At 38.0% G+C, this 23,905-nt stretch overlaps 1 protein-coding gene across 1 annotated transcript; it reads right to left on the bottom strand.

Moving 5' to 3' along the window:
* Positions 1-4,223: 4,223 nt before the first annotated feature.
* LOC104249490 (putative F-box/LRR-repeat protein At3g28410) lies at positions 4,224-6,445 on the bottom strand. Its single transcript, XM_009805922.2, has 3 exons — positions 5,651-6,445; positions 5,093-5,254; positions 4,224-4,740 (listed from the first exon to the last, which is right to left on the bottom strand). The coding sequence occupies exons 1-3, from the start codon at positions 6,065-6,067 to the stop codon at positions 4,369-4,371; spliced, it is 951 nt and encodes a 316-aa protein (XP_009804224.2). The 5' UTR covers positions 6,068-6,445; the 3' UTR covers positions 4,224-4,368.
* Positions 6,446-23,905: the final 17,460 nt, after the last annotated feature.

A 23,905-nucleotide genomic window follows, 5' to 3' on the forward strand; every position in this document is an offset into this window, starting at 1 on the left:
ATGAGCGAAGAAATGAAGAAGAGGGAGGGTGTATTTATAGTTTCTCAAAGTGCTAAATTACTAATTACAAAAAGTGTTATTTTTTTATAAAATAAATGCCCAAAAAGGGCTATTCTTGCAAAATATCCATTGGGCAACGGTCAAATTGGAAGCTGATCGTTGCCAACGGTCAAGTTAATTTAAAAAAAAAACTGAAATAGTCGTTGGACCGGTCCGGTTAACCGGTTCAACAGTGAATTAACTTTACAGGTTTAGACCGATCTAGTTAATTGAAATTTTGAAGCTAGCCAGCTCAACCCCTTAACCCCCCCCTAACTTAGCCCTGTCCGACCCCCTACCTACTGGTCCGGTCTGGTTTAATACTGCGCTGGGCCGGTTCGGAACCGGGTCAACCCGGCCCATTAAACACCCATAGCATAATGTTCCCTCCGGTCCACTTTAATTGATTTTTGACCTTTTTTGTGATTCACAATATTTGATTTTTTCATATATCAAGAAGAAATTAACTTTTTTTTCCAAAGTTGCCCTTGGAATAAAGAGCCTAGAAGTATTTGTTGTATTTTTTCAAGTGAACAAATTAAGTTTAATATATTTAATTATTAAAATTAATAATAAAAGGTGAATTTCATAATAGGTGCAAAAACAACCAAAAAAATTATTGAAAGTGAACCGGAGGAAATACTTCTCAACCCTCAAGTACATAGTTTCTAATTTATCTGCCTCCAAAATCTAGGTGATAAACATACTTGGAACTATAAAATGTTTATAATATCAAATTGGGAACCAACTAACTAATTAAATATGGTGATAGGAATTTTGTCCGAAGACTATCAGGGTGTTTGGTAAAGTTAAAAACTGTTTAAAATAAGTTAAAAACGACTTAAAACAAGCCAAAAGCAATAAATTGGATAACCCCAACTTATTATTTTTTGACTTAAAAATTACTTCTACTGAAAAATCACTTTTAAAGCCATCCAAACGAGCTCTATGAAGACTATTTAGATGGATCAAATAGAGTAGCGTATGTCTTGGTTTTAGTTTAAATTTTGTTGACATGATTAATTTAAGTGTTGCAAACTTTAGTCACTAAGAGAGATAGGCAACGAAATTGAATACACTCCCTTGGAATTTTGACTAGAATGTCTGATGAAATTACACTTTTTAAGATTGCGGCCTCTGTTGTCTCCTGCACAATGTACTAGGATATGGAGCAATCAGATTTTCTTTTAATCCTTCAGTTTAATTATGAAATACATATAAATTGTTTTTATTTAAATATTTCTTCTTCAAATAGTGAAAATAGGCTTGAAAATTCTAAATACCAGTTCGCATCTACTTGGGTTGAAAATCCTACGCATCAGATTCTTGAAAAGAATCAGCCCTTATGACTGCAGAAAGATTGATTTTAAAGGAAAGATGAGGTAAGAATTCCCTTAAAAGGTGCAATTTAACATACTCCCTCCATTCAAATTTACTTGTCCATGTTCACTTTTATTTGTCTCACTAATTTGAAAAACCAATAATTTACCATTTTATACATGTTTTACCCTTTTACCATTTTCTAACTCATTTCCCAACATTATGAATTTATATTAGTCAAAGTTGATTTTGCAATAGCTAATAGTAAATGGCATCAGGAACGTATTATTGGGGTTGGAACTTCAAGGAATTATTAGTCGGCTGCTTAAGTATGTTTAATGATTTCAAATATTTAGTTGACTTATAATAAATAGAGGTAATATAGTAAAATTATCTTATTATTCCTCCATGGGTGTGCCAAATCAATACCGGACAAGTAAATTTGGACGGATGGAGTAATTACCAGCAGCCATAAGAAAATCACAACAAAGAAACTAACAGTAATTTATTTGGATGGTGGTGATAATGCATCTTATTTATGGTACATTTGCTAACCAACCAGCAGGGGGCCTCTTCCTTGCAAGACAAAGCCAAACAAGAGAACAGAGTCTCCCTATTATGTAATCTTAATGGTATTGACAAAGGAACCAAAATACAGCATTTCATGAGTCTAATGACTAGCAAAAAACATGTGGCTAGTAGGTTTGCCCATCTTGGCTCTTGACAATTCCAGGGAAACAAAAGTTGCGAGAAAATTCACCACAGTTAGTGACTTTAAATAGCCACCAAAAGACCAGAAAATATAAGCAAGCAAAAACTAAATACTGTAAAGGGATCTATATTCTATAGTTAAGCAAGGTTACCTATTCAATAATCAAGTATAACTTTATAGAGAATTCGGTTAACCATTATCAGCCAGATTCTCCCTGGAACCTTCAATAAAAAGGCCCCAAGTAGGCCGAATCGATTTTGCACCTGATTCTCTATCTGATCTATTTCTTCAGCAACTCTGCCCATCAGAATTCAACTTTGTAACCCCGTTATTCTGATCCTTTCACACAACAAATATTGTCTTCTTTAAGCTACTAATCTTCTCGCATACTTGACTAATATCATGCTTCTTGGACACAAGTGCTCATTCTAAAGCATTCAACAGCATTCTAAGCCTCAAACACAACGGTTTGCTTAAACAAACCGTAGGATATCTGCTCCTAGGACTTTGGTCTAATGGTAAAAGAGTAATCCGTGAGGTCGCACTTTAGTCGAGAAGAAGTGTCTATTTGGTAATGGGTTCGGTTGAGGAGTATCTATCTGATCGTTGTGAACAACTTAAAAGGAACCGTTTATATATTTGGCCTTAGCATAATTAGTAGCTGCCCTGAAATAGAAACAAAACATTAAGTCTTCAAGAACCATCAGCAATGCTGACAAAATCATTCAATCTAGGCCATTTTCTACCACATTCAAATAATCCTTTATTCGCCTCAGATCACATCCAAATAAGAGATGATTATAACTCTTTTTACGTTCTGTTATCCTTGTGAAATATTCCTGAAAGAAACTAACATTTCAACAAGCTAACTTTTGACTCCAGGCACCAGAAACCATAAGAAAGCCACAACAAAGAGACTAACAGTAGCTTCACTCAAATGTCCTCATCCTAAAGTTTCTATCACAAGAAAAATGCAAAATTAGCTTTATTAGCATCAGGCAAGGAAAGTTGTTCTAGAAATCAGACCTTAACAAACTACAGTCATGTGGTAAGCCTTCATCTTTAAAATTGCAGCATCCTACAAGTAACCTAATGGAAAACTAGCACTAGTACTCAATTTCTCGTACAATGTTGCTCGAATTATGTAGGTGGCCATTATTGGGGTTATCTACCTCCAAGTTTGCAGGATTTATTTACATGTCGCGATGGACAGTATATTAGAAAATCTGCTATATTCAGGTGGATTTCAGTAGACATTTTAACCTCTTTTTTGTTTGTATAAAGTTTTAAATGAGCGATTTAGATTTACTCAATAGATGCCTAGCTCGTCTTTCCCTGTTGGGTTTTTAAGGTTCTATGGCCTAGTACTTCTGCCCATCTGTGACCTCCCAAATGATTTACTTGTATTGGCTTTGAGATCACATCTCGGGAAATTATGCTATTATAACCTGTTATATTGAAAATGCAAAGAATTACTGAAGAAGCATTTGGATACCTGCTGGTAAAGTTGGATCCATGGTGTTTGATGAAAAGAAACGATGTCACACCTGTAGCGAAGAAGTCATGTCTATTAATAGTAAGAACATAATGAAGTATATAAGTCCTCCTCAAGCTCTTCCGCAGGGCATTTATCAAGAAATCTGTGTGTCCATCAGTCCACAATCTTTGCAACCCCTAGTAAGTTGTTCAAGACACTCAATCTGCCTGAGGAATGAAGATTCAGGGAAATCAAGCAATTAGGTGTAAGTAAACAGTCTTTATTATGAGCACAAACTCAAGTAAAAGCATTCAACAGCACTTAAGCCTCAAATACAATGGCTACAGATTATTGCTTATTCCCTGTTGCTCCAATCTCCCTTACGCCTAGGACGTTGTCCTCGGCCAAGAGCCATAGTTAGTTGTTGTTTCCATTTGGTTGTTTCTTCCTCGTTAATACCGTAAACAAACAGTCGGACATTTCTCTCAAACAAAAAAAGCCAAAAAGAGAAGCTTCCCCCAGTTATAGAGTCCTGATGCTTTTAACAAAGGAAGCAACACACAGCTTTTTCATGAGCCTAATTATACAGAAAACATGTGGCTTGTAGGTATGCCGATCTTGACACTTGCAAGAACATAAAAGTTGCAAGAAAATTACTAGTGCATATGCAATGTCTAGAGCGGAACAAACAACAGCTTCATGAGAAACCAAGCATCCTCCATATTTGGTATGCCACAAGTTCAAAATTACAGCAGCAGTAAACTAAAAGCTATGATATAAGGTGACATTTCTAGTATGCCGAAACAAACCCACTTCCAGTCTAGTCATCCTGAGCAGAGTCTTGGTAAATAATCACAAAGGTCATAGATGATCTTTGGCTGTCTAACAAATTCTTAACCAATCGTGATAAATATTGGGGGACACAACTCTCATAACATAACCCGCATATTTTTCTCTTTGTTACGATAACAAACTTCTTCAAAGCCACTGCATTCTTTAGAAGAAACTTCGAGAGTACGAAAAGCTTATCACCAGCTTTGGACCACTCCATCGAACATTCATCCCTGCAGCCGTCAATCTTAACAGTCTTGAGATTGGGAAACACAATGTTTGAAATCCAACTCCGCAAATTGATATTATCTCCTTTGGCAAAATAGCTTCGTTCATGTTCGCAGTGGTAATAATCAGCAAACTGGAATAAAGAATATAATTAGGACCGAATGCAGGTCTATAGCCTAATGGGAATATTCCACAAGAGATGAAATAAAATGATTTCACAGTAGTAGTATCTGATAAAGGAACAATTTCCAAAACCCACGAACCTTGAACAGTTCTCAGATAGCTAATTCCTATCAGAAATACTCAAGCAGTACATAAACGAAGTTAAAAGACGTTCAGTTGGTCACCAATCCTTTTCCTTTCCAGATAGAAAGCAACTGCTCTGACCAATTAATTTTTTTTTTTTTTTTTTTTGGGGGGGGGGGGGGGTATTAAAGTTAAACTTCTAAGTAGAAGATGGATGTAAAAAGAAAACCATAAATTACCCCAACTCCCAAGTTTATGTTCAATGTCTCCAAAAGAGGCGAGGTCCGCAATAGGCTAGCTACTCCATACAAAGTATTCTTTGTTATAGGCATCTCTAGCGTTAGACATTTGCATCTCAATTGTGGAAGTGGAACTCCTTCGAGTTGCAACATGAAAACGACCTGGAGAAATAATCCAAATGAAGATAGTACAGCATACAGAATGAATCAACAACAAAGGAAAGTGATCCACAGCGAAAAGACAATGCCATAACAAATCTAACCACTTAAGGAACAACGATGTAGAAAAGGTTAGTTCCTAAAATAATCTATTGTCAATAAAGAAATATCAAAATTCAGAAAGTAGATAGGAAGATCATGAAAGGTCACAACTCACAAAAAGGCAAAGACGAAATCATTCTGTATGCATTATAAAAAAATTCTTTCAGTTAGTCAACCAAAATTTCTTTTTTCACGGAATAATTATATTCATTCTGAAGGCTCTTCTCATAATTTACATCCTGCAATTCTCTTGTAAAAATAAAATGTCAAATAAGGTCGTTTGACATAAAAACAAACCTGTGCTAACCAACTTCCACTTTTGAGCTGAGTCACATGACTCAACTTTTCAAGATAGTCCACAACAAGGTTTCTGAAAGCTTGATGATAATCAGGACAATTGTCTTCCTCAACATCATCTTCCTCTTCCCCAATATAACTCTCGTCATCCACAGTGATACAGATAATGCTAAAAGTGAGGCTGGCAGTAACCAAAGAGGAAACATTTACTAGCCTACGCTTGAGATATCCACGAACTCCTGAAATCTCTAAATGCTGAAGATGTGGAGCAACAATTTCCAAAGAATCGAATCCTCCGCCACCATCTAATATTAGTCTCTTTAAATTTGGAGACGTAATTTCAAGACGACGAAAACCCTGGAAGCATGACAACTCCAAGGTTTCCAGCGCAGGACAACTTGACAGTAATTTCACCATATCGTCATCGTCTAACCTTATTACATCCAGCTTTGGGCTCTTTAGTGAGTTCCAAGCTATGAGTAGTCCTTTATCAAACACACAATAGCACAACTCCAATGTAATCAGTGACGAACTAGTATAGATAAATAGAGGCAACTGGTAAGTGAGTCCTTCCTCAAGGGTACACAATACAAGATCTTCCACTTTTCTTTCCACAGCAAAGCTAATCCATCGGTTGATTTCCGATTCAAAGTTCGTTATATAGATGTAATCTAAATCGAGTTTGAATTTTTTGATTTTGGAACAAGTGGAATGAGGCAAAACGTTCTCCACAAAGGATTTGAAGTTTTCTGGTTCCTTGTAATAAAAAATTTCGAAAAGGAAGTTATATATTGAATGTCAGAGATAACGCCACCTTTTTGAGAGAAGACATGATGGCACGGCATCTTTGGTGGGCAAAAGAGAGAGAATTTGTACAAGGATTGCGTCCGGCAACTGACTGAGACGATCTAGGGTTTCTTCATTCTTTTGTTTCTTCAACACTGAATCTGTCAAATGACTACTTACTACTGCTGCTGGTACTACTAAAAACTCCATTTCTGCTGGAACGGCGTGTAGCCATGATTTCAAGAGGAGTGTTTTGGGCAATTTCCTAAAAAGTTGCTCTCATCATCTTTATTCTTTTGGTTTATTTTCCTTTTAAATTTGTCTTTTAGAGGGGGTGGCGTTTTCTATTGGGCCCTTCTCAGTTCTTTCTCCGAATTTAACATATCTCTATATAATAATCTTTTTTGAAAAATTCCAACGGAAAACTTCCGATATGCACCGGGTAACCCTGTCGCAACTCTGATTGAGGAGGTCGGTGTTGAGGGAAATCATCTCAACAACTCGCCTAAACAGCTCAGCTAATCCTTGCAAGCCAATTTTTATGTTATATTATAATGTATGTTCTTTATAATAGCACTTCATTATAGCAGCCAAAAAGTATCGAAACAAATTAGCATTTTATAAAGAGGATTGACTATATATGATATCGAATTATATCATATAAATTATATATGAGATTACTATTCTCAAAATAAAATAAAAATATAATAAATACATTTATCCGTCTTTGAAGTTTTCTTACAATGTCTTTTAAAAAGGTAATGTTGAAATTGAATGTAAAAGTTTATTCAAATTTATCTATTTTAAATCTTGTTTTATATTTATATTTCGTCTATCTAATTCTTAGTCCAATGTACTAAACATATCACTAAAAGATATCACCTAAATAATATTTAATCGCCATATTAAATTCTCCATATTGTAATTTCAGTATAGTTTTTCACAAGTTAAACATGTTGAATGCCAAAACTCCCACATCGGTGGAAGACCAAATTGGTTGGGATTTTTTCTCTATAAAAGGAGGGCTAATGTTTAGGATTTACACACACCTCTCATTTGCCTTCTTATCTTCTTAAGGCATTTGTATCCTCTCTCTTTAGTATTATTTCACTTGTATTTTTGGAGTGGAATAAAATATTGGTTGTGTCCGAGGAGTAGGCAAAATTAGCCGAACCTCGTAAATTCTGGTATTCCTTTTATTGTTGTTTTATTGTCTTATTTATTATTTGGTGGCTGTCATAATTTTTGGTATAGTAGTTGTGACTTATTCACACTAATACATTTGGCTTCCGCAACAATTGGTATCAGAGCCAAGATACTGTCTAAGTATGCTTTGTGGTTGCAACATAGTCTGATCTTCCACATCAGAAAAGATTTATCTTGGTAACTGAGTCAAGGTTCTGTCTGAGTATGCTCTGTGGTTGCAACTTAGTCTGATCTTCTACATCAGAAAGGAAATAATCTTGATTTTTGTCGTCAGCTATTAAATAATATTTGTGTCAAATATGGGAGACAATAAACAAGAAGAATCTACATCAAGTGTCAACAATACGTCATCATTGGCATCTTCACTTATGACAAGAATTGTGTCAAATGCGAAATTTGCGGTAGAAATTTTTGACGGGTCTGGGCATTTTGGGATGTGGCAAGGCGAGGTTCTAGATGTCCTTTTTCAACAAGGGCTAGATCTTGCCATTGAAGAAAAGAGACCAGATGTTATTGGAGAAGAAGATTGGAAAATTATCAACCGTGTTGCTTGCGGTACCATTCGATCCTTCCTTGCTAGAGAGCAGAAATATCCATACACAAAGGAAACTTCTGCAAGTAAATTATGGAAAGCACTGGAGGATAAATTTTTGAAGAAAAATAGTCAAAATAAATTGTACATGAAGAAGAGACTATTTCACTTCACCTATGTTCCTGGTACCACGATGAATGAACATATCACCAGTTTCAATAAGTTGGTCACAGATTTGCAAAATATGGATACAACTTATGATGATGGTGACTTGGCCTTGATGTTGTTGGCGTCACTTCCTGATGAGTACGAGCACCTTGAAACTACTCTACTCCATGGAAATGACGAAGTTTCTCTCAGAGAAGTTTGTTCGGCTTTGTACAGCTATGAACAAAGAAAGCGAGAAAAACAGAAGGGCGGAGAAGGAGAAACACTATTTGTGAGGGGTCGTCCTCAAAATCAAACGAGGACAAAGAAGGGAAGATCCAAGTCAAGATCCAGACCCAGCAAAGATGAATGTGCCTTTTGTCGAGAAAAAGGGCACTGGAAGAAAGACTGTCCGAAGTTGAAGAATAAGGCCAAACATAACAATGGAAAGGCCATTATGGATTCAAATGTAGCTGATTGTGATGATTCAGACTTCTCATTAGTTACAACAGAGTCATCAACATCATCAGACATATGGTTGATGGACTCGGCTTGTAGCTATCATATGTGTCCCAACAGGGACTGGTTCGTGGAATTTCAAGAAGGAGAATATGGAGTCATCCACACAGCGGATAACAGCCCTCTTACCTCATATGGCATTGGTTCAATACGATTAAGGAACCATGATGGAATGATCAGAACATTGATAGATGTTCGATATGTACCGGATTTGAAGAAGAATCTCATCTCTGTGGGAGCCCTAGAATCAAAAGGGTTCAAAATCATTGCAGAAAATGGAGTGATGAGAGTATGCTCTGTTGCACTAGTGGTAATGAAGGCTAATCAGAATAATAATAATATGTACCGCTATCGTGGCAGTACAGTTATTGGGACAACGACAGTGACATCTGTTGACACCTAATTTTTGACCCTATTTGAATTTATTCCCTCTTTTTCCACTTATCTCGTCAATACCTCACTTTCACTTTCCCTCGCCCCCACATCGATCCCTCATCCCACTATTCCCATATTCCCATCCCACCTTCTTTTGTCCCCCATTTTTCCTTGTCCCCTCTCACTTTATCCATTTCCAACTCACCCATGTTACACTCCAACAACAAGACAACTTTTACCTCTCCCCCTTTTCATTATTTCTTAAGCTTCTTCAACACACACACGGTCAGAGGTAGCAAGGGGAGCTCCCCAACTCTCTCCTCTACCCATTTTTTCTTCAAATACACTCACCCTCCCAAAAATACGGACATAGTATACTTTCGATATACACTCGATATACCGTGGGTATACATGGGCAGAACACCCCCTCCCCAACGGATCTCCTTCTTTCTTTCTTCTCAAACCAGAAAACAATGACCTTTTCACCATCAAGAATAGCCTTGAAGCTCCAGTAATTCAGCCATCAAAAATCCGTTCAAAACACATCAAAACAAACTTGAAAATAGCTCCCTTTTTTTAGTCAAAACGACCTCTAAAATAGCAGCAAAAACCTGTTGCAAACAACCATAAAATCCACCCCTAACACCACCCAAAATGAGCCAAAATATCTGTTGAAATCGGCTAAAAGAAATCGGAACAGATGCGTTTGGATTTTCGTCGCCGGTCGAAGTCGCTAGTCCGGGTTTCCGTTTGAGTCTCCTTCTAGTCCGTATGGTTTTGCTTGGCTTTATCTCGTTTTGGAGTAACGATTGTTGAGCTGTATCCATTTCATGAAGAAGGTTGTCTTCTCAGTCTATTGATAGAATATTCATATCAAAGGTTCATTTCCTCTAAATTCTTGTTTGCATTAGATGAATGTTTCAGTTTTGATTTAGATCTGTTTAAATGTTTCATTATTATTTCTTTTGTTTCTGTTTTGATTTATGTATGTTTGATTAGAATTAGTTTCTCAAGTCACTAAATAATTAGCTTCTCACCTATGTTGTTAGATTAATATGATTTGAGAAATCCATGTTAGACTTGAACGTAAATAAGTCATTATTTTAAAGGAAGTTCTTTTTTTTTTTAAAAAACAATTTTTATGTTAGCATTTTATTCCTTAGTTGATGTTATGTTTCTAGTGTTCAATTATTTTAATTTCTTGTTTCATGAAACAATATATGGCTTTAAGTTCAAAATTATTATAGTTATCTAATAAAAACTAAAAAATGGAGCTTTACGCTAAAGAAACTATGGTATATTAGAGCCATTGGATCTTTTAAATTTAAAGTGACATGAATGAGATTTTGGGCTTTTAGATTTAATAAGTCATAGCAAGGATTATGATCCGGGCTCAAATACAAACTGGGTAAAGAATAAAAATCTACACTATATCACTTTTACCACAATAATTCCATAACTCTCGGCTTTGCAATAATCTCAAAGTAGTTTAGAAAAAATAATTGTATATTCGTAGTTTGCTTTAGGCGCGATTAATAAATTATCGTGGCTATGGGAACGGTTCCCGTGGCATAGTTGCGATACCAAATCTCCTAAATTTGGGTGTGCATTTATGTGACCCAAATCCAAATCTCAACGGAGTCGGAATGTATTAACAACCACGGGTGCATTGATGCGACGTGGTTCGAGATGCATTTTCACGACGTTGCAATTCTATTAGAAAAATAAATAATAAAAGCGGTTTAAAGTTGATAAAAGCACATAAATTATAATATGTATTAAAATCAGATATTTAGTCATTACAACAATTTAATTGACCGTGCGAGAACCACGGGATTCGGGGGTGCCTAACACCTTCCCTCGGGTCAACAGAATTCCTTACTTAGAATTTCTGGTTCGCAGACTTCATTTGAAAAGTCGAATATTTTCCTCGAATTGGGATTCAAGATAAACCGGTGACTTGGGACACCAAAAGCCAAACCTTTCCCAAGTGGCGACTCTGAATTAAATAAATAATCTCATTTCGAATATTGTCACTTAAATTGGAAAAACTCCCTCGCGCATTTACCCTTCGGGGCGGGCGCGCAAAAAGGAGGTGTGACAGCTCTGGCGACTCCGTTGGGGAGAAAAACCCAGAACGTTTGTTCAGGGTTCAGAATTCGAGCTTAGAATAATTGTTATATTTGGCTTTATTATCTGATCTTTACTACATGTTTGGGCATAACGTGCTAAATGTTGTCTTTTACCGCTTTGATATTATCTGAACTGTATATAAACTGTGCCGAAACCCTTCTCTTCTTACCTCTGGGGAGGAGCTTGCTGGTCAAGACTCCCTATTCTGTTAGTGTCATACCCTGAAATAAGAAAGAGGTCGGACAAGTTACAAAGGTGGACGATCTCGCGGGTCCCCGGTACGTAGCCCCCTCCTCGACTCGAGTTGTCCGCTCGGGTACACAATCTAGAACATATACCCAGGATGAACCTAGTATAACAAAACCTCATGCCGGATCCCTAGTAGGAACACTTATTTGCATCACGTTGCATTTGACATAGGGGACTCAACACAGGGGTTGGGTCCGTCGAGGACAAGCAACCCGAAATGAAAAGACCATCCTGCTGCATCCCGTTTGTTTTGCGCATTTATTTGCTTCAGATCTTCATGCTGACCGGTTTCTGAAATCAAAAAAAAAAAAAAATTAGCAGCGTAGGGAGATAACTACTTATTTTTAGAAAAATAAAACCAATGTCCAAGTAGTTTCAAAACCTCCGAAATTTTCTTGAAAATAAAATTTGTCTTTTAGTTTGATTTATAAAAAAAAACATATATAATACAAAAAAAAATAATTCCTTTAAATCACTCTCAAAATAAAAAAAAAGTATTTGTTTAAAATTAAACAAAAATTCAAAATTCAAAAATATTTTTTTTTCTTTTGTAGTATCTCTTTCATAAATTCAGACTAATAGTCCAAATACTTTCTTAGAAGATTTTTCGAAATTTCAAAAAAAAAAAAAAGAGTGAAAAGAAGTTAAAATTCAAAGAAAAATATTTCTTTAGTCGTCGTTTCTTTTCAAAAATAAATAAATAAAAAATAATAATAAAAAAAATCGAAATCCAAAAATATTTCCTCCTTTTCTTTGTAAGTATTTTATTCAAAAAGGGGTTAGTTTATTTACTCCATTCATGTGACCGAACTGCGCGGGTCTGATTCTCACCGGATGTGAGATACGTAGGCAAACCTCATCGGTTCCGACCCCAATTTTCAAAAAATCCAAAAAAATATTTTTCATTAGTTCCTCCTTTAGAAATTTTTCCTTAGAAAATTCAAAAAAAAAAAAAAAAGTTTTTAAAACTCAAAAAAGAAAGGGGTAGTTCCCTTCTTTCTGAAGTATTTCATACGGAAAAAGAAATAAAAGAAAAAAGTAATAATAAAAGAAATAAAAAATCAAAATCCAAAATACGGGTTTCCTTTATTTTGAAGTATTTTTTCAAAAAATCAAAAAAAAAATCAGAAAAAAAGAGAATCAATATATATATATATTCGTTCTTTTAAAGACTTTCCTTCTTTAAAAGTCTTTCTTTCGTAAATGTCATAGAATTAAAAAATTAAAGTCCAAAAATATTTTCATTTTTCTTTAGAAGTATTTTTGTAAATTTAAAAAAAAACCTCGAAAATCCAAAATATTTTCTTAAAAGTGCCTTTTTCGAAAATTAAGAGACGACAGCCAAAATCTGAAGGAAATATTTTCTTTCTTATTTAGAAAAAGAGAGAACAAATGAAAATTCAAACAAAAATACTTTCTTTTTTTTACTTTTAAATTCTCAAAGTTCCAATCAAAAGAAAAGGAATTGTTTTTTTAGAAGTCTTTCTTTCAAAATAAAAAATAGAGTCAAGTTCAAAAATCAAAAAAATATATATCCTTTTCTTTTTTTAAAGCATTTTTTTTTAGTAAAATGCAAAGAAACAAAAATCCAAAAAAAAAAAGTTAGTTTACTTACTCTATTCACGATCGCCCGAACTACGCCGGTTTGATTCTCACAGGGTGTGAGATACGTAGGCAACCCTCATCGGGTCCAACCTCCCTTTTTTTAGAAATAGCCAAAATGTCAGAATTTTAATTTCATCATAAATGAGTCGGGTGATGCCGCTTTTGTCAAATGTAGCCGAATGTTCCCGAAAGGGACGCGCCGGAAGGCTGACTTTGCATAAATAGCCGCTTTTGGTCATTTTTTGAATTTTGACCAATTTGCCCAACAGCCTTAGAATCTTAGTCCCCGAGGCTCTGTGAGGCCGTGTTCCCAATGTCGGGCCACTATTTTGAAAAAAAAAAGGAGTCATAAATAAATCAAGTGATGCTATTTTTGTCAAAAATAGCCAAATGTTCCCGAAAGGGACGGCGGAAGGCTGACTTTGCATAAACGGCCACTTTCGATCATCCTTTAGAGTTTTGATCAGGTTGACCCTCACAGCCTTAAAATCTTCATCCCCAAAGTGCTGAAAGGCCGTGTTCGAAAATCGGATCTTTCTTTCTAAAATATAGTCAAATCATTTTTGCTTAAATCACCTTAATAAATGTGCATGATGAGCACAATGCAAAATGAACACTTGTTTCTTTATTTTTGCACTTGTTTGTCCCGAACTACGCAAGATCTGATTCATGCGGGGTCATGATACGTAGGCAATCTCCATCGGATTCGATCATAGCTATAAAATAAATTGAGTGAAAAAATAAAGAAAATTGAGTGAAAAAGAGAAAAGAAAAAATAGTGAAAAAAAAGAAGGAAAAAGAGTGACAAAATAAAATTAAAAAAAAGAGGGTGCAAAAAATAAAAGAGCGGCAAAAACAAGATCAAGAGTGGTTAAAGAGAGGCAGGAATAAAAGAAAAGAGGTACATAGTGAAGAGGGCTAGTTTAAGGCCGGGATAAAACATGCAACCCGTTCAAACACATGGTAAAAACGTTTAACTGTTTAGGTGCATTGCATCCCAACGTGTGATTTCCTATATGTTAAATGCCTCAAAACTAACAAGGTTGTGTGTGTGAGTGAATTAGTCAGGTTCTGTTTAGGTGATTGGTTTTGTTGGTATGCGGTGATGAACATGCAGCCCTGCACGCGGCCACAACATTATACACAAAACTGAGCTCCACCTCCCAGAAATGCCCATCCTTACCAAGCTCCATATAGTCCCCAATCAAATGTTCCTCGGTACAATCCTCACCCAAGAGAGTCTTTCAAAAGGAATCAGTTCACCCCTATTGGTGAATCATACTCAGGCTTATTCCAAAAGCTAGTCAGGTGAAGTCTACTGCAGCCAGTGGCCCCAAATCGGCCAAACACCGAGTCCCCCCCTCCCGCATCAAGCTGATACTAGATGTGAATACCACTCTGGAGAAGTGGGACACGGTACAAAGGACTGTTGGTCATTTGGACCCTCAAAATGGCAGTTGAAGACTTGATTGAAGCTGAAAGAATCGTTCTCCGGGACAAAAAGGTTCCTAATATGATGAACATTCCCCTGCCAACTCTCACAAACGGGCCAATAGACGGAATGATCTGTGAAGCTGAGGAATTTGATCCAGCACTGAAGGTTATTGCAGCCATTGCCGAGACAGAATAAAAGCCAAAAAATGATTGCCAAGCCTGAAAGTTCCCCATCAGGCGGAAGTCTCGGTAGCCAGTCTTGCTATCTTTTCTGCATCTGGATTGTCTCAGGGTGTGATCCAGATGTTTTACTTTATTGTCTTACTTTTCGATATAAACCCTTCTATCTTCAAATTTTTTTTAAAAAAATCAAAAAATCAAATGAAATTGATATTTCATTTTCCCGGAATGTCTATTTTCTTAAATCTTGTCAATTTTCTCATTCTCTTTTAGTTCTACTAAATGCATATTTCAATAATATGACATGCTTGCGGACTTCATGCCTGGATCTTAAAACTCTGTCAGACCTCGAAATAATGAATCAAGAATTGGGTCGCAATGAAGAATAGCTTAAGGAAACAAGACAAAGATTTGGAAAAGCTGAAAGAAGATTGGGTCCAGATTGGAAAGGTACATACATTGCAACAAGAGTACTGCCAAAAGGGTGCGTTGTACTTGGGACACATCGAAGGAAATGCCCTTGAAATAACTGTTAATGCAAATGCAGTCAAAAGGTACTATGTTGGATCCTACATATAGTTCTAATATTTTTTCGGTTGAGATGACGAAGGCTTTCATTCTCGCTACCCAAACACTATCAACCCTTTGCAAACCCATTTGAGCTGGTTACTCTTCTTTGATTACCCTCTTTGGAACCTGAAAGTATTATTGAAAAAATAAAATAAAATAAAAAGAAATTGAGATGAAAAAGAAAAATGAAGAAAAAAAAAAGAAGAAGAAAGAATTGGAAAAATAAGAAAATATATATACAAAAAAGGAAGAAAAGAAAATGAAAATGAAAAAAAGGAAACGGAAGGGAAGAAGAAAGTGAAAAACAAAGCAAATCAGAAAAACAAAAGAAAATCAAAAACAAAATGATTTTCCTGAACTACGTTTGACTTGATTCCGAAAGGATACGTAGGCAACCTCTCATTGGGGTTCAGTCACACCAATACAAAAATCCAAAAGTCCCCCAAAAGCGAAACTGGGGCAGAAGTTATAATGGTTTGGCAATGATCCCGCCCAAAAGGTTCCAAAGTTGTAGTTCAATCCAAATTCTTTTCACCCCAAACCTTGTTCAAGTCCTTCTGATCTATCGGCAAAGTGGTTCAAAATGGGAGGATGGAGTTATTTGGATCTGATACAACAAAATGAGAGGAATAAAATGAAAGAGTCTTACTGGTGAAAACCCACACGGGCACCGTAAGGTGACGGTAAGCAGAGAAAATCAAAATGAGAGTTTTGCTAGTGAAAACCCACACGGGCACTATAAGGAGATGACAAGAATTGAAATGAAAAATACCAGCTAGCAAAAACCCACAAAGGGCGCCCATGATCGAAAATACGATCCTCACAGCCATCGACATTAACAAAGTCCTGGCAAGGTTCCTCGGTATTCAAGGCAAAGTTGTGATGAATTTTTGAGAGTCGGACGGTTTACACAGATCAGGCATCCAGTCCAAAAGGCATGTCATGTTCATTGAAGTCTGCATGTACTCCAGATAAGTCCTTCTCTCCTTTCCCCGAAAGGGACACTTCTAGTTTTAAACTCATTCTCCATTCAATTATTTGTTTCTCTTTGACTCCCTTTTTGGTCTAACACTATTCCAAAACCAAGACAAAGAAAGGATGGCAAGACTGATTTACAGGGCTTTCGTTTGATACACGCTAATGTGAAAAAGGCACCCAGCTTCAGTAGGTGCATCAAGTCGACCTCGACTGGCCATGGCGGCCGATGCTCAGGAATCAAAACTTTGGAAGGAGAAAATCAAATTAAAAGCGCCTATAAAGGCAATTAAAGTTGAAAGGGTTGCGTTTCACATGGATAATCGCCTCAGCGAAGTTGAAGAAACCAAGGTACCCCCAAATGCTCTAAAATTGAAGTTGGAAGAAAGAAGACAGAAAAGAAAGGCCTACAAAGGCAAAATAAAGTTGTAAAGGTTAAGTCCCACGCGATTAGCCACTGCAGTTAGGTTTGAGGATCAAAAATCCATGATGCTCCGAAAAAAAAAGAAAAAAAAAACAAAAAAAAAACAAATGATTTGCCTGAACTACGTTTGACTTGATTCTGAAAGGATACGTAGGCAGCCTCTCTCTGAGGTTCAGTCACACCAAAAGAAAAATCCCAATTCCTCCAAAGATTGAAACTGGAGCAAATGATATAATGGTTCGGCCATGAGACCGCCGAAAAGGTTCCAAAGTTGTAGTTCCGCCCAAAATCATTTTACTCCAAAGACCTTGTCCAAGTCCTTCTGATCAATTGGCAAAGACAGGAAAGTGGAAATTGTCATGTTGGAATCTGATACAAGTCAAATTGAGAGAAATAAAATAAGAGAGTCTTATCGGTGAAAACCTTCGGGCACCATGAGGCAACGAGAGTAGAGAAACCAAGAATGAGAGAGTCCGTTTAGTGAAAACCCGCAAAAGGTACTATCGGGCGACGGTGAGAAGAGAAATGAGAGAGGTCGACTAGCGAAAACCCGCAAAGGGCGTTGTCGGCCGAAAAGATGATTTCACCACAGAAAGTTCTGGCAAGGTTCCCTTGTTGGGAAACATAGATCCGTTTTGGTTCATGAGAAAATGCAAGTTCGTGAGGTTCGGGCATCCAGTCCAAAAAGCGTGTCATGTCAGTTTGAAGCCAACATGCACCTCAGATAAGTCCTTCTCTTCCCCCGACAGGGACGTTTCTCTTTTAAATTCATTTTTTCCGCTCTTTGTTTATATTTCCTTGAATCCCTTTCGGCTTAACCCTAAATTCCAAAATGTGTTAGAAAGAAAAGGTGGCAAGACCGGTTTCACAGAGCTCCGTCTGACAAGAGGTGAAGAAAATACCCAGCCTCAGTGATGCGCCAGTCCAATCCCGACTGATCATGACGTTTGATTACCTCCGAATCCCCAAGCAGAGTGAGATGCAAGAACCAAAGCCTTACACAGGCGAATCATCATGAAATCCTGAAATCTGAGTCTTATCAGTTTGAAAAGGGGTCGCCTTTGAAGCCAATCAATGGCGAAGTTTCTCAACAGAAATGAGGCTGGGATCAAGAAAAATAATGAAGGCCACAAAACCGACCACATTTTCAAACTAACAATTGTTCTTTGTTTGAAAAATTGAAACAGGTGCAATCCAAAGCAACTGTGCAAGAAGCAGGTGCAACCAAAAGAAAAAAAAGTCACAAACCGCACATGAAGCAGGTGCAACCATGCAAAAGGCAGGTGCAGCCAAAAGGAAATGCGCAAGGGTTAGAAATAGCTATGCTGCAATAATCAACCCAAAAAGGGAAGTCTCCTCCCAATTCTTTCCTACATTTTTACTCATTTTTCTTAAAAAGGGTCTCATTCCCTAGTTGATTCCCGACATAACCCGTGGGCCTCCCTGGCATCACCCAGGGACCTTTTTCCTTTTTTTCCGGCATAACCCGATGACTTCCCCGGCATAACCCGAGGACTCTTTCCCTTTTCCGACATAACCCGATGACTTCCCCGGCATAACCCGAGGACTCATTCCCTTTTCGACATAACCCGATGACTCTTTCCCTTTTTCGGCATAACCCGATGACTTCCCCGGCATAACTCGAGGACTCTTTCCCTTTTCCGGCATAACCCGATGACTTCCCCGGCATAACCCGAGGACTCTTTCCCTTTTCCGGCATAACCCGATGACTTCCCCGGCATAACCCGAGGACTCTTTCCCTTTTCGGCATAACCCGATGACTCCCCGGCATAACCCGAGGACTTTTTCCCTTTTCCGACATAACTCGATGACTTCCCCGGCATACCCGAGGACTCTTTCCCTTTTCCGGCATAACCAGATGACTTCCCCGACATAACCCGGGGACTCTTTCCCTTTTCCGGCATAACCCGATGACTTCCCCAGCATAACCCGAGGACTCTTTCCCTTTTTTTCGGCATAACCCGAGGACTCTTTCCCTTTTTCGGCATAACCCGATGACTCCCCGGCATAACTCGAGGACTCTTTCCCTTTTCCGGCATAACCCGATGACTTCCCCGGCATAACCCGAGGACTTTTTCCCTTTTCCGGCATAACCTGATGACTTCCCGGCATAACCCGAGGACTCTTTTTCGGCATAACCCGATGACTTCCCCGGCATAACCCGAGGACTCTTTCCCTTTTCCGGCATAACCCGATGACTTCCCCGGCATAACCCGAGGACTCTTGCCCTTTTCCGACATAACTCGATGACTTTCCCGGCATAACCCGAGGACTCTTTCCCTTTTTTTTGGCATAACCCGTGGACCTCCCTGGCATAACCCAGGGCCCCTTTTTCTTTCCTCCCCGGCATAACCCGAGGACCTCTTTTCTTCACGGCATAACCCGTGAACCTCCCTGGCATAACCTAGGAGCCCTTTTTCCTTTTCTCCCGGCATAACCCGGTCAGTTTTCCGGCATAACCTGGCAATCCTCCCAATTTAGGGCTCCAATCCCTAAGTTGAGCGAGTTTCCTTTAGCCGACATTAGGGCTCCAATCCCTGAGTTGAGCAATTTTCCTTTAGCCGACATTAGAGCTCCAATCCCTGAGTTGAGCAATTTTCTTTTAGCCGACATTAGGGCTCCAATCCCTGAGTTGAGCAATTTTTCTTTAGTCGACATTAGGGCTCCAATCCCTGAGTTGAGCAAGTTTTCTTTAGCCGACATTAGGGCTCCAATCCCTGAGTTGAGCAAGTTTTCTTTAGCCGACATTAGGGCTCCAATCCCAGAGTCAAGCGGTTTTCCTTTTTTAGCCAATATTAGGGCTCCAATCCCTGATTTGAGCATTTTGCCTTTTGCATATTAGGGCCCCAATCCCCGAGTTGCGCCTTTAGGCTTGAGGTTTCCAATCCCCTCATCAATTTTGTAGATTTTTATGGTAATTAACTCACGAAATTTTCCTAGTGAAAACTGGGGCAGAAAATTTCATTTGTTTGTTTGTTTGTTTTGATGTTTGAGCAGGTTGCCCTCGAAACACAAGGTACAAGATGACTGATGGAATGAATCTCAGTCCAGAATAAATAAAAGAAGAAAAGAACAAAAAAAAAGAAGTGAATTCATAATATTGAAGCGGAGAAATATGCGGACTGCTCAAGATACGTTTGAAGTTACAAGTTTTCGCATGTCCCGCCTTGATCCAAGCTGAGGAAAGAATCAACACCTACAGCTAACAAGCATCAAGATTCAGATCGGAGTCTGCAGCAAGACCTAGACAAGACTCAAGATCAAACTTCAAGAGATTTATAGATAGGAATCTTGTAACTCGTAGCTGATAGGCTTAGTTGGTCTTTTTAATTTTGATTTTATGTAATAAACAGGACATCGGACCGGAACTTCGACGGAACCTCGCGCGGCTCTCAACCTCGGCACTCCATCGCCCCATTCACTTCTGAACTACACCTGACCTGATTCCCTTATAACCCGGGATATGTAGGCCGTCCAAAACCAGGACTCGGTTGTGCCTTTCCTTTATTTTTCTTCCTCTTTTGAATAACGATATGGTCAAAAATTAGTCACATGGTTCACTTTATATTTGCCCGAAAACTCTTCGTGTTTCCGAGCAAAGAGGGGCAGCTGTTGACACCTAATTTTTGACCCTATTTGAATTTATTCCCTCTTTTCCCACTTATCTCGTCAATACCTCACTTTCACTTTCCCTCGCCCCCACACCGATCCCTCATCCCACTATTCCCATATTCCCATCCCACCTTCTTTTGTCCCCCATTTTTCCTTGTCCCCTCTCACTTTATCCATTTCCAACTCACCCATGTTACACTCCAACAACAAGACAACTTTTACCTCTCCCCCTTTTCCTTATTTCTTAAGCTTCTTCAACACACACCCGGTCAGAGGCAGCAAGGGGAGCTCCCCAACTCTCTCCTCTACCCATTTTTTCTTCAAATACACTCACCCTCCCAAAAATGCGGACAGAGTATACCTTCGATATACACTCGATATACCATGGGTATACATGGGCAGAACACCCCCTCCCCAAAGGATCTCCTTCTTTCTTTCTTTCTTCTCAAACCAGAAAACAATGACCTTTTCACCATCAAGACCAGCCTTGAAGCTCCAGTAATTCATCCATCAAAAATCCGTTCAAAACACATCAAAACAAACTTGAAAATAGCTTCGTTTTTTTAGTCAAAACGACCTCTAAAATAGCTTCAAAAACCTGTTGCAAACAGCCATAAAATCCACCCCTAACACCACCCAAAATGAGCCAAAAGATCTGATGAAATCGGCTAAAAGAAATCGGAACAGATGCGTTTGGATTTTCGTCGCCGGTCGAAGTCGCTAGTCCGGGTTTCCGTTTGAGTCTCCTTCTAGTCCGTATGGTTTTGCTTGGCTTTATCTCGTTTTGGAGTAACGATTGTTGAGCTGTATCCATTTCATGAAGAAGGTTGTCTTCTCAGTCTATTGATAGAATATTCATATCAAAGGTTCATTTCCTCTAAATTCTTGTTTGCATTAGATGAATGTTTCAGTTTTGATTTAGATCTGTTTAAATGTTTCATTATTATTTCTTTTGTTTCTGTTTTGATTTATGTGTGTTTGATTAGAATTAGTTTCTCAAGTCACTAAATAATTAGCTTCTCACCTATGTTGTTAGATTAATATGATTTGAGAAATCCATGTTAGACTTGAACGTAAATAAGTCATTATTTTAAAGGAAGTTCTTTTTTTTAAAAAAAAACAATTTTTATGTTAGCATTTTATTCCTTAGTTGATGTTATGTTTCTAGTGTTCAATTATTTTAATTTCTTGTTTCATGAAACAATATATGGCTTTAAGTTCAAAATTATTATAGTTATCTAATAAAAACTAAAAAATGGAGCCTTACGCTAAAGAAACTATGGTATATTAGAGCCATTGGATCTTTTAAATTTAAAGTGACATGAATGAGATTCTGGGCTTTTAGATTTGATAAGTCATAGCAAGGATTATGATCCGGGCTCAAATACAAACTGGGTAAAGAATAAAAATCTACACTATATCACTTTTACCACAATAATTCCATAACTCTCGGCTTTGCAATAATCTCAAAGTAGTTTAGAAAAAATAATTGTATATTCGTAGTTTGCTTTAGGCGCGATTAATAAATTATCGTGGCTATGGGAACGGTTCCCGTGGCATAGTTGCGATACCAAATCTCCTAAATTTGGGTGTGCATTTATGTGACCCAAATCCAAATCTCAACGGAGTCGGAATGTATTAACAACCACGGGTGCATTGATGCGACGTGGTTCGAGATGCATTTTCACGACGTTGCAATTCTATTAAAAATAATAATAATAAAAGCGGTTTAAAGTTGATAAAAGCACATAAATTATAATATGTATTAAAATCAGATATTTAACCATTACAACAATTTAAGCGACCGTGCTAGAACCACGGGATTCGGGGGTGCCTAACACCTTCCCTCGGGTCAACAGAATTCCTTACTTAGAATTTCTGGTTCGCAGACTTCATTTGGAAAGTCGAATATTTTCCTCGAATTGGGATTCAAGATAAACCGGTGACTTGGGACACCAAAAGCCAAACCTTTCCCAAGTGGCGACTCTGAATTAAATAAATAATCTCATTTCGAATATTGTCACTTAAATTGGAAAAACTCCCTCGCGCATTTACCCTTCGGGGCGGGCGCGCAAAAAGGACAGTGACATCCAGTGACGACAAAGAGGCAGAAGCAACCAAGCTATGACACATGCGCTTGGGACATGCTGGAGGAAAATCCTTGAAAACTCTATCAGATCAAGGATTGTTAAAAGGAGTAAAGGCTTGCAACTTGGAGTTTTGTGAGCATTGTGTCAAAGGGAAACAGACAAGGGTTAAATTTGGTACAACGATCCATAATACTAAAGGCATTTTGGATTATGTACACTCTGATGTTTGGGGTCCTTCCAAAACACCTTCATTGGGTGGGAAGCACTATTTTGTAACCTTTGTTGATGATTTTTCCCGAAGAGTGTGGGTGTATACAATGAAAAACAAAGATGAAGTGCTGGGAATTTTTCTCAAATGGAAGACGATGGTGGAGAATCAAACAGGCAGGAGGATCAAGTGTATTCGCACAGACAATGGAGGTGAATACAAAAATGATCATTTCAATAAGGTCTGTGAAAATGATGGCATCGTCCGACACTTCACTGTTAGACATACACCACAACAGAATGGAGTGGCAGAACGTATGAACCGGACCTTGCTGGAGAAGGTACGGTGTATGTTGTCCAATGCTAGCTTGGGCAAAGAATTTTGGGCTGAGGCAATTACATATGCATGCCACCTCATTAATCGTCTACCATCTGCTGCTATTGATGGCAAGACACCATTTGAAAAATGGTATGGAAAGCCTGCTGTAGATTATGACTCTTTGCACGTGTTTGGCTCAACTGCATATTATCATGTGACAGAGTCAAAATTGGATCCAAGGGCAAAGAAGGCTATTTTTATGGGAATTACTTCTGGAGTCAAAGGATATCGCTTATGGTGTCCTATGACAAAGAAAGTAATATTCAGCAGGGATGTTACCTTTGATGAATCTGCTATGGTAAATAAGGTAACAGAAGATACCAAACAAAATGAAGGTGCTTCTAAGCAGGTGGAGTTTGAGGGAAAATTTATTTTTCCTACACAAGAAGTAGAGGAGGAAACAAATGAAGATTACCCTCTGGAAGGAGAGCCAGTAGAGGAGATTCCAACTCAGGAACCTCAACAACAACTTGAATCAATAGCAACCAGCAGGCCAAAAAGAACAATAACGAAACCCGTTCGTCTCATAGAGACGGTTGCTTGTGCAACCTTAATTGTAGCTGATGATGTTCCTACCACTTATAAAGACGTTGTCCAAAGTTCAGAAGAAGATAAGTGGAGGATTGCCATGAATGATGAAATACAGTCCCTTCATCAGAATCATACATGGAGATTGGCCAATCTCCCGAAGGGAAAGAAAGCAATTGGGTGCAAATGAGTATTTGCAAAGAAAGAAGGATTTCCTAACCAAGTAGATGTTCGATACAAAGCAAGATTGGTGGCCAAAGGATATGCTCAAAAGGAGGAAATT

This window comes from Nicotiana sylvestris, chromosome 4, assembly GCF_000393655.2.
Source record: "Nicotiana sylvestris chromosome 4, ASM39365v2, whole genome shotgun sequence".
Lineage (NCBI taxonomy): Eukaryota > Viridiplantae > Streptophyta > Magnoliopsida > Solanales > Solanaceae > Nicotiana > Nicotiana sylvestris.

Excerpts from the sequence above, each read along its gene's own strand:
- LOC104249490 (XM_009805922.2), bottom strand. The coding sequence starts at position 6,067 with ATGGTGAAATTACTGTCAAGTTGTCCTGCGCTGGAAACCTTGGAGTTG. Across the intron at positions 5,255-5,650 it reads GTGGAAGTTGGTTAGCACAG|GTCGTTTTCATGTTGCAACT; the intron begins GTTTGTTTTTAT and ends TTATTTCTCCAG. Across the intron at positions 4,741-5,092 it reads ACATAAACTTGGGAGTTGGG|TTTGCTGATTATTACCACTG; the intron begins GTAATTTATGGT and ends TCTTTATTCCAG.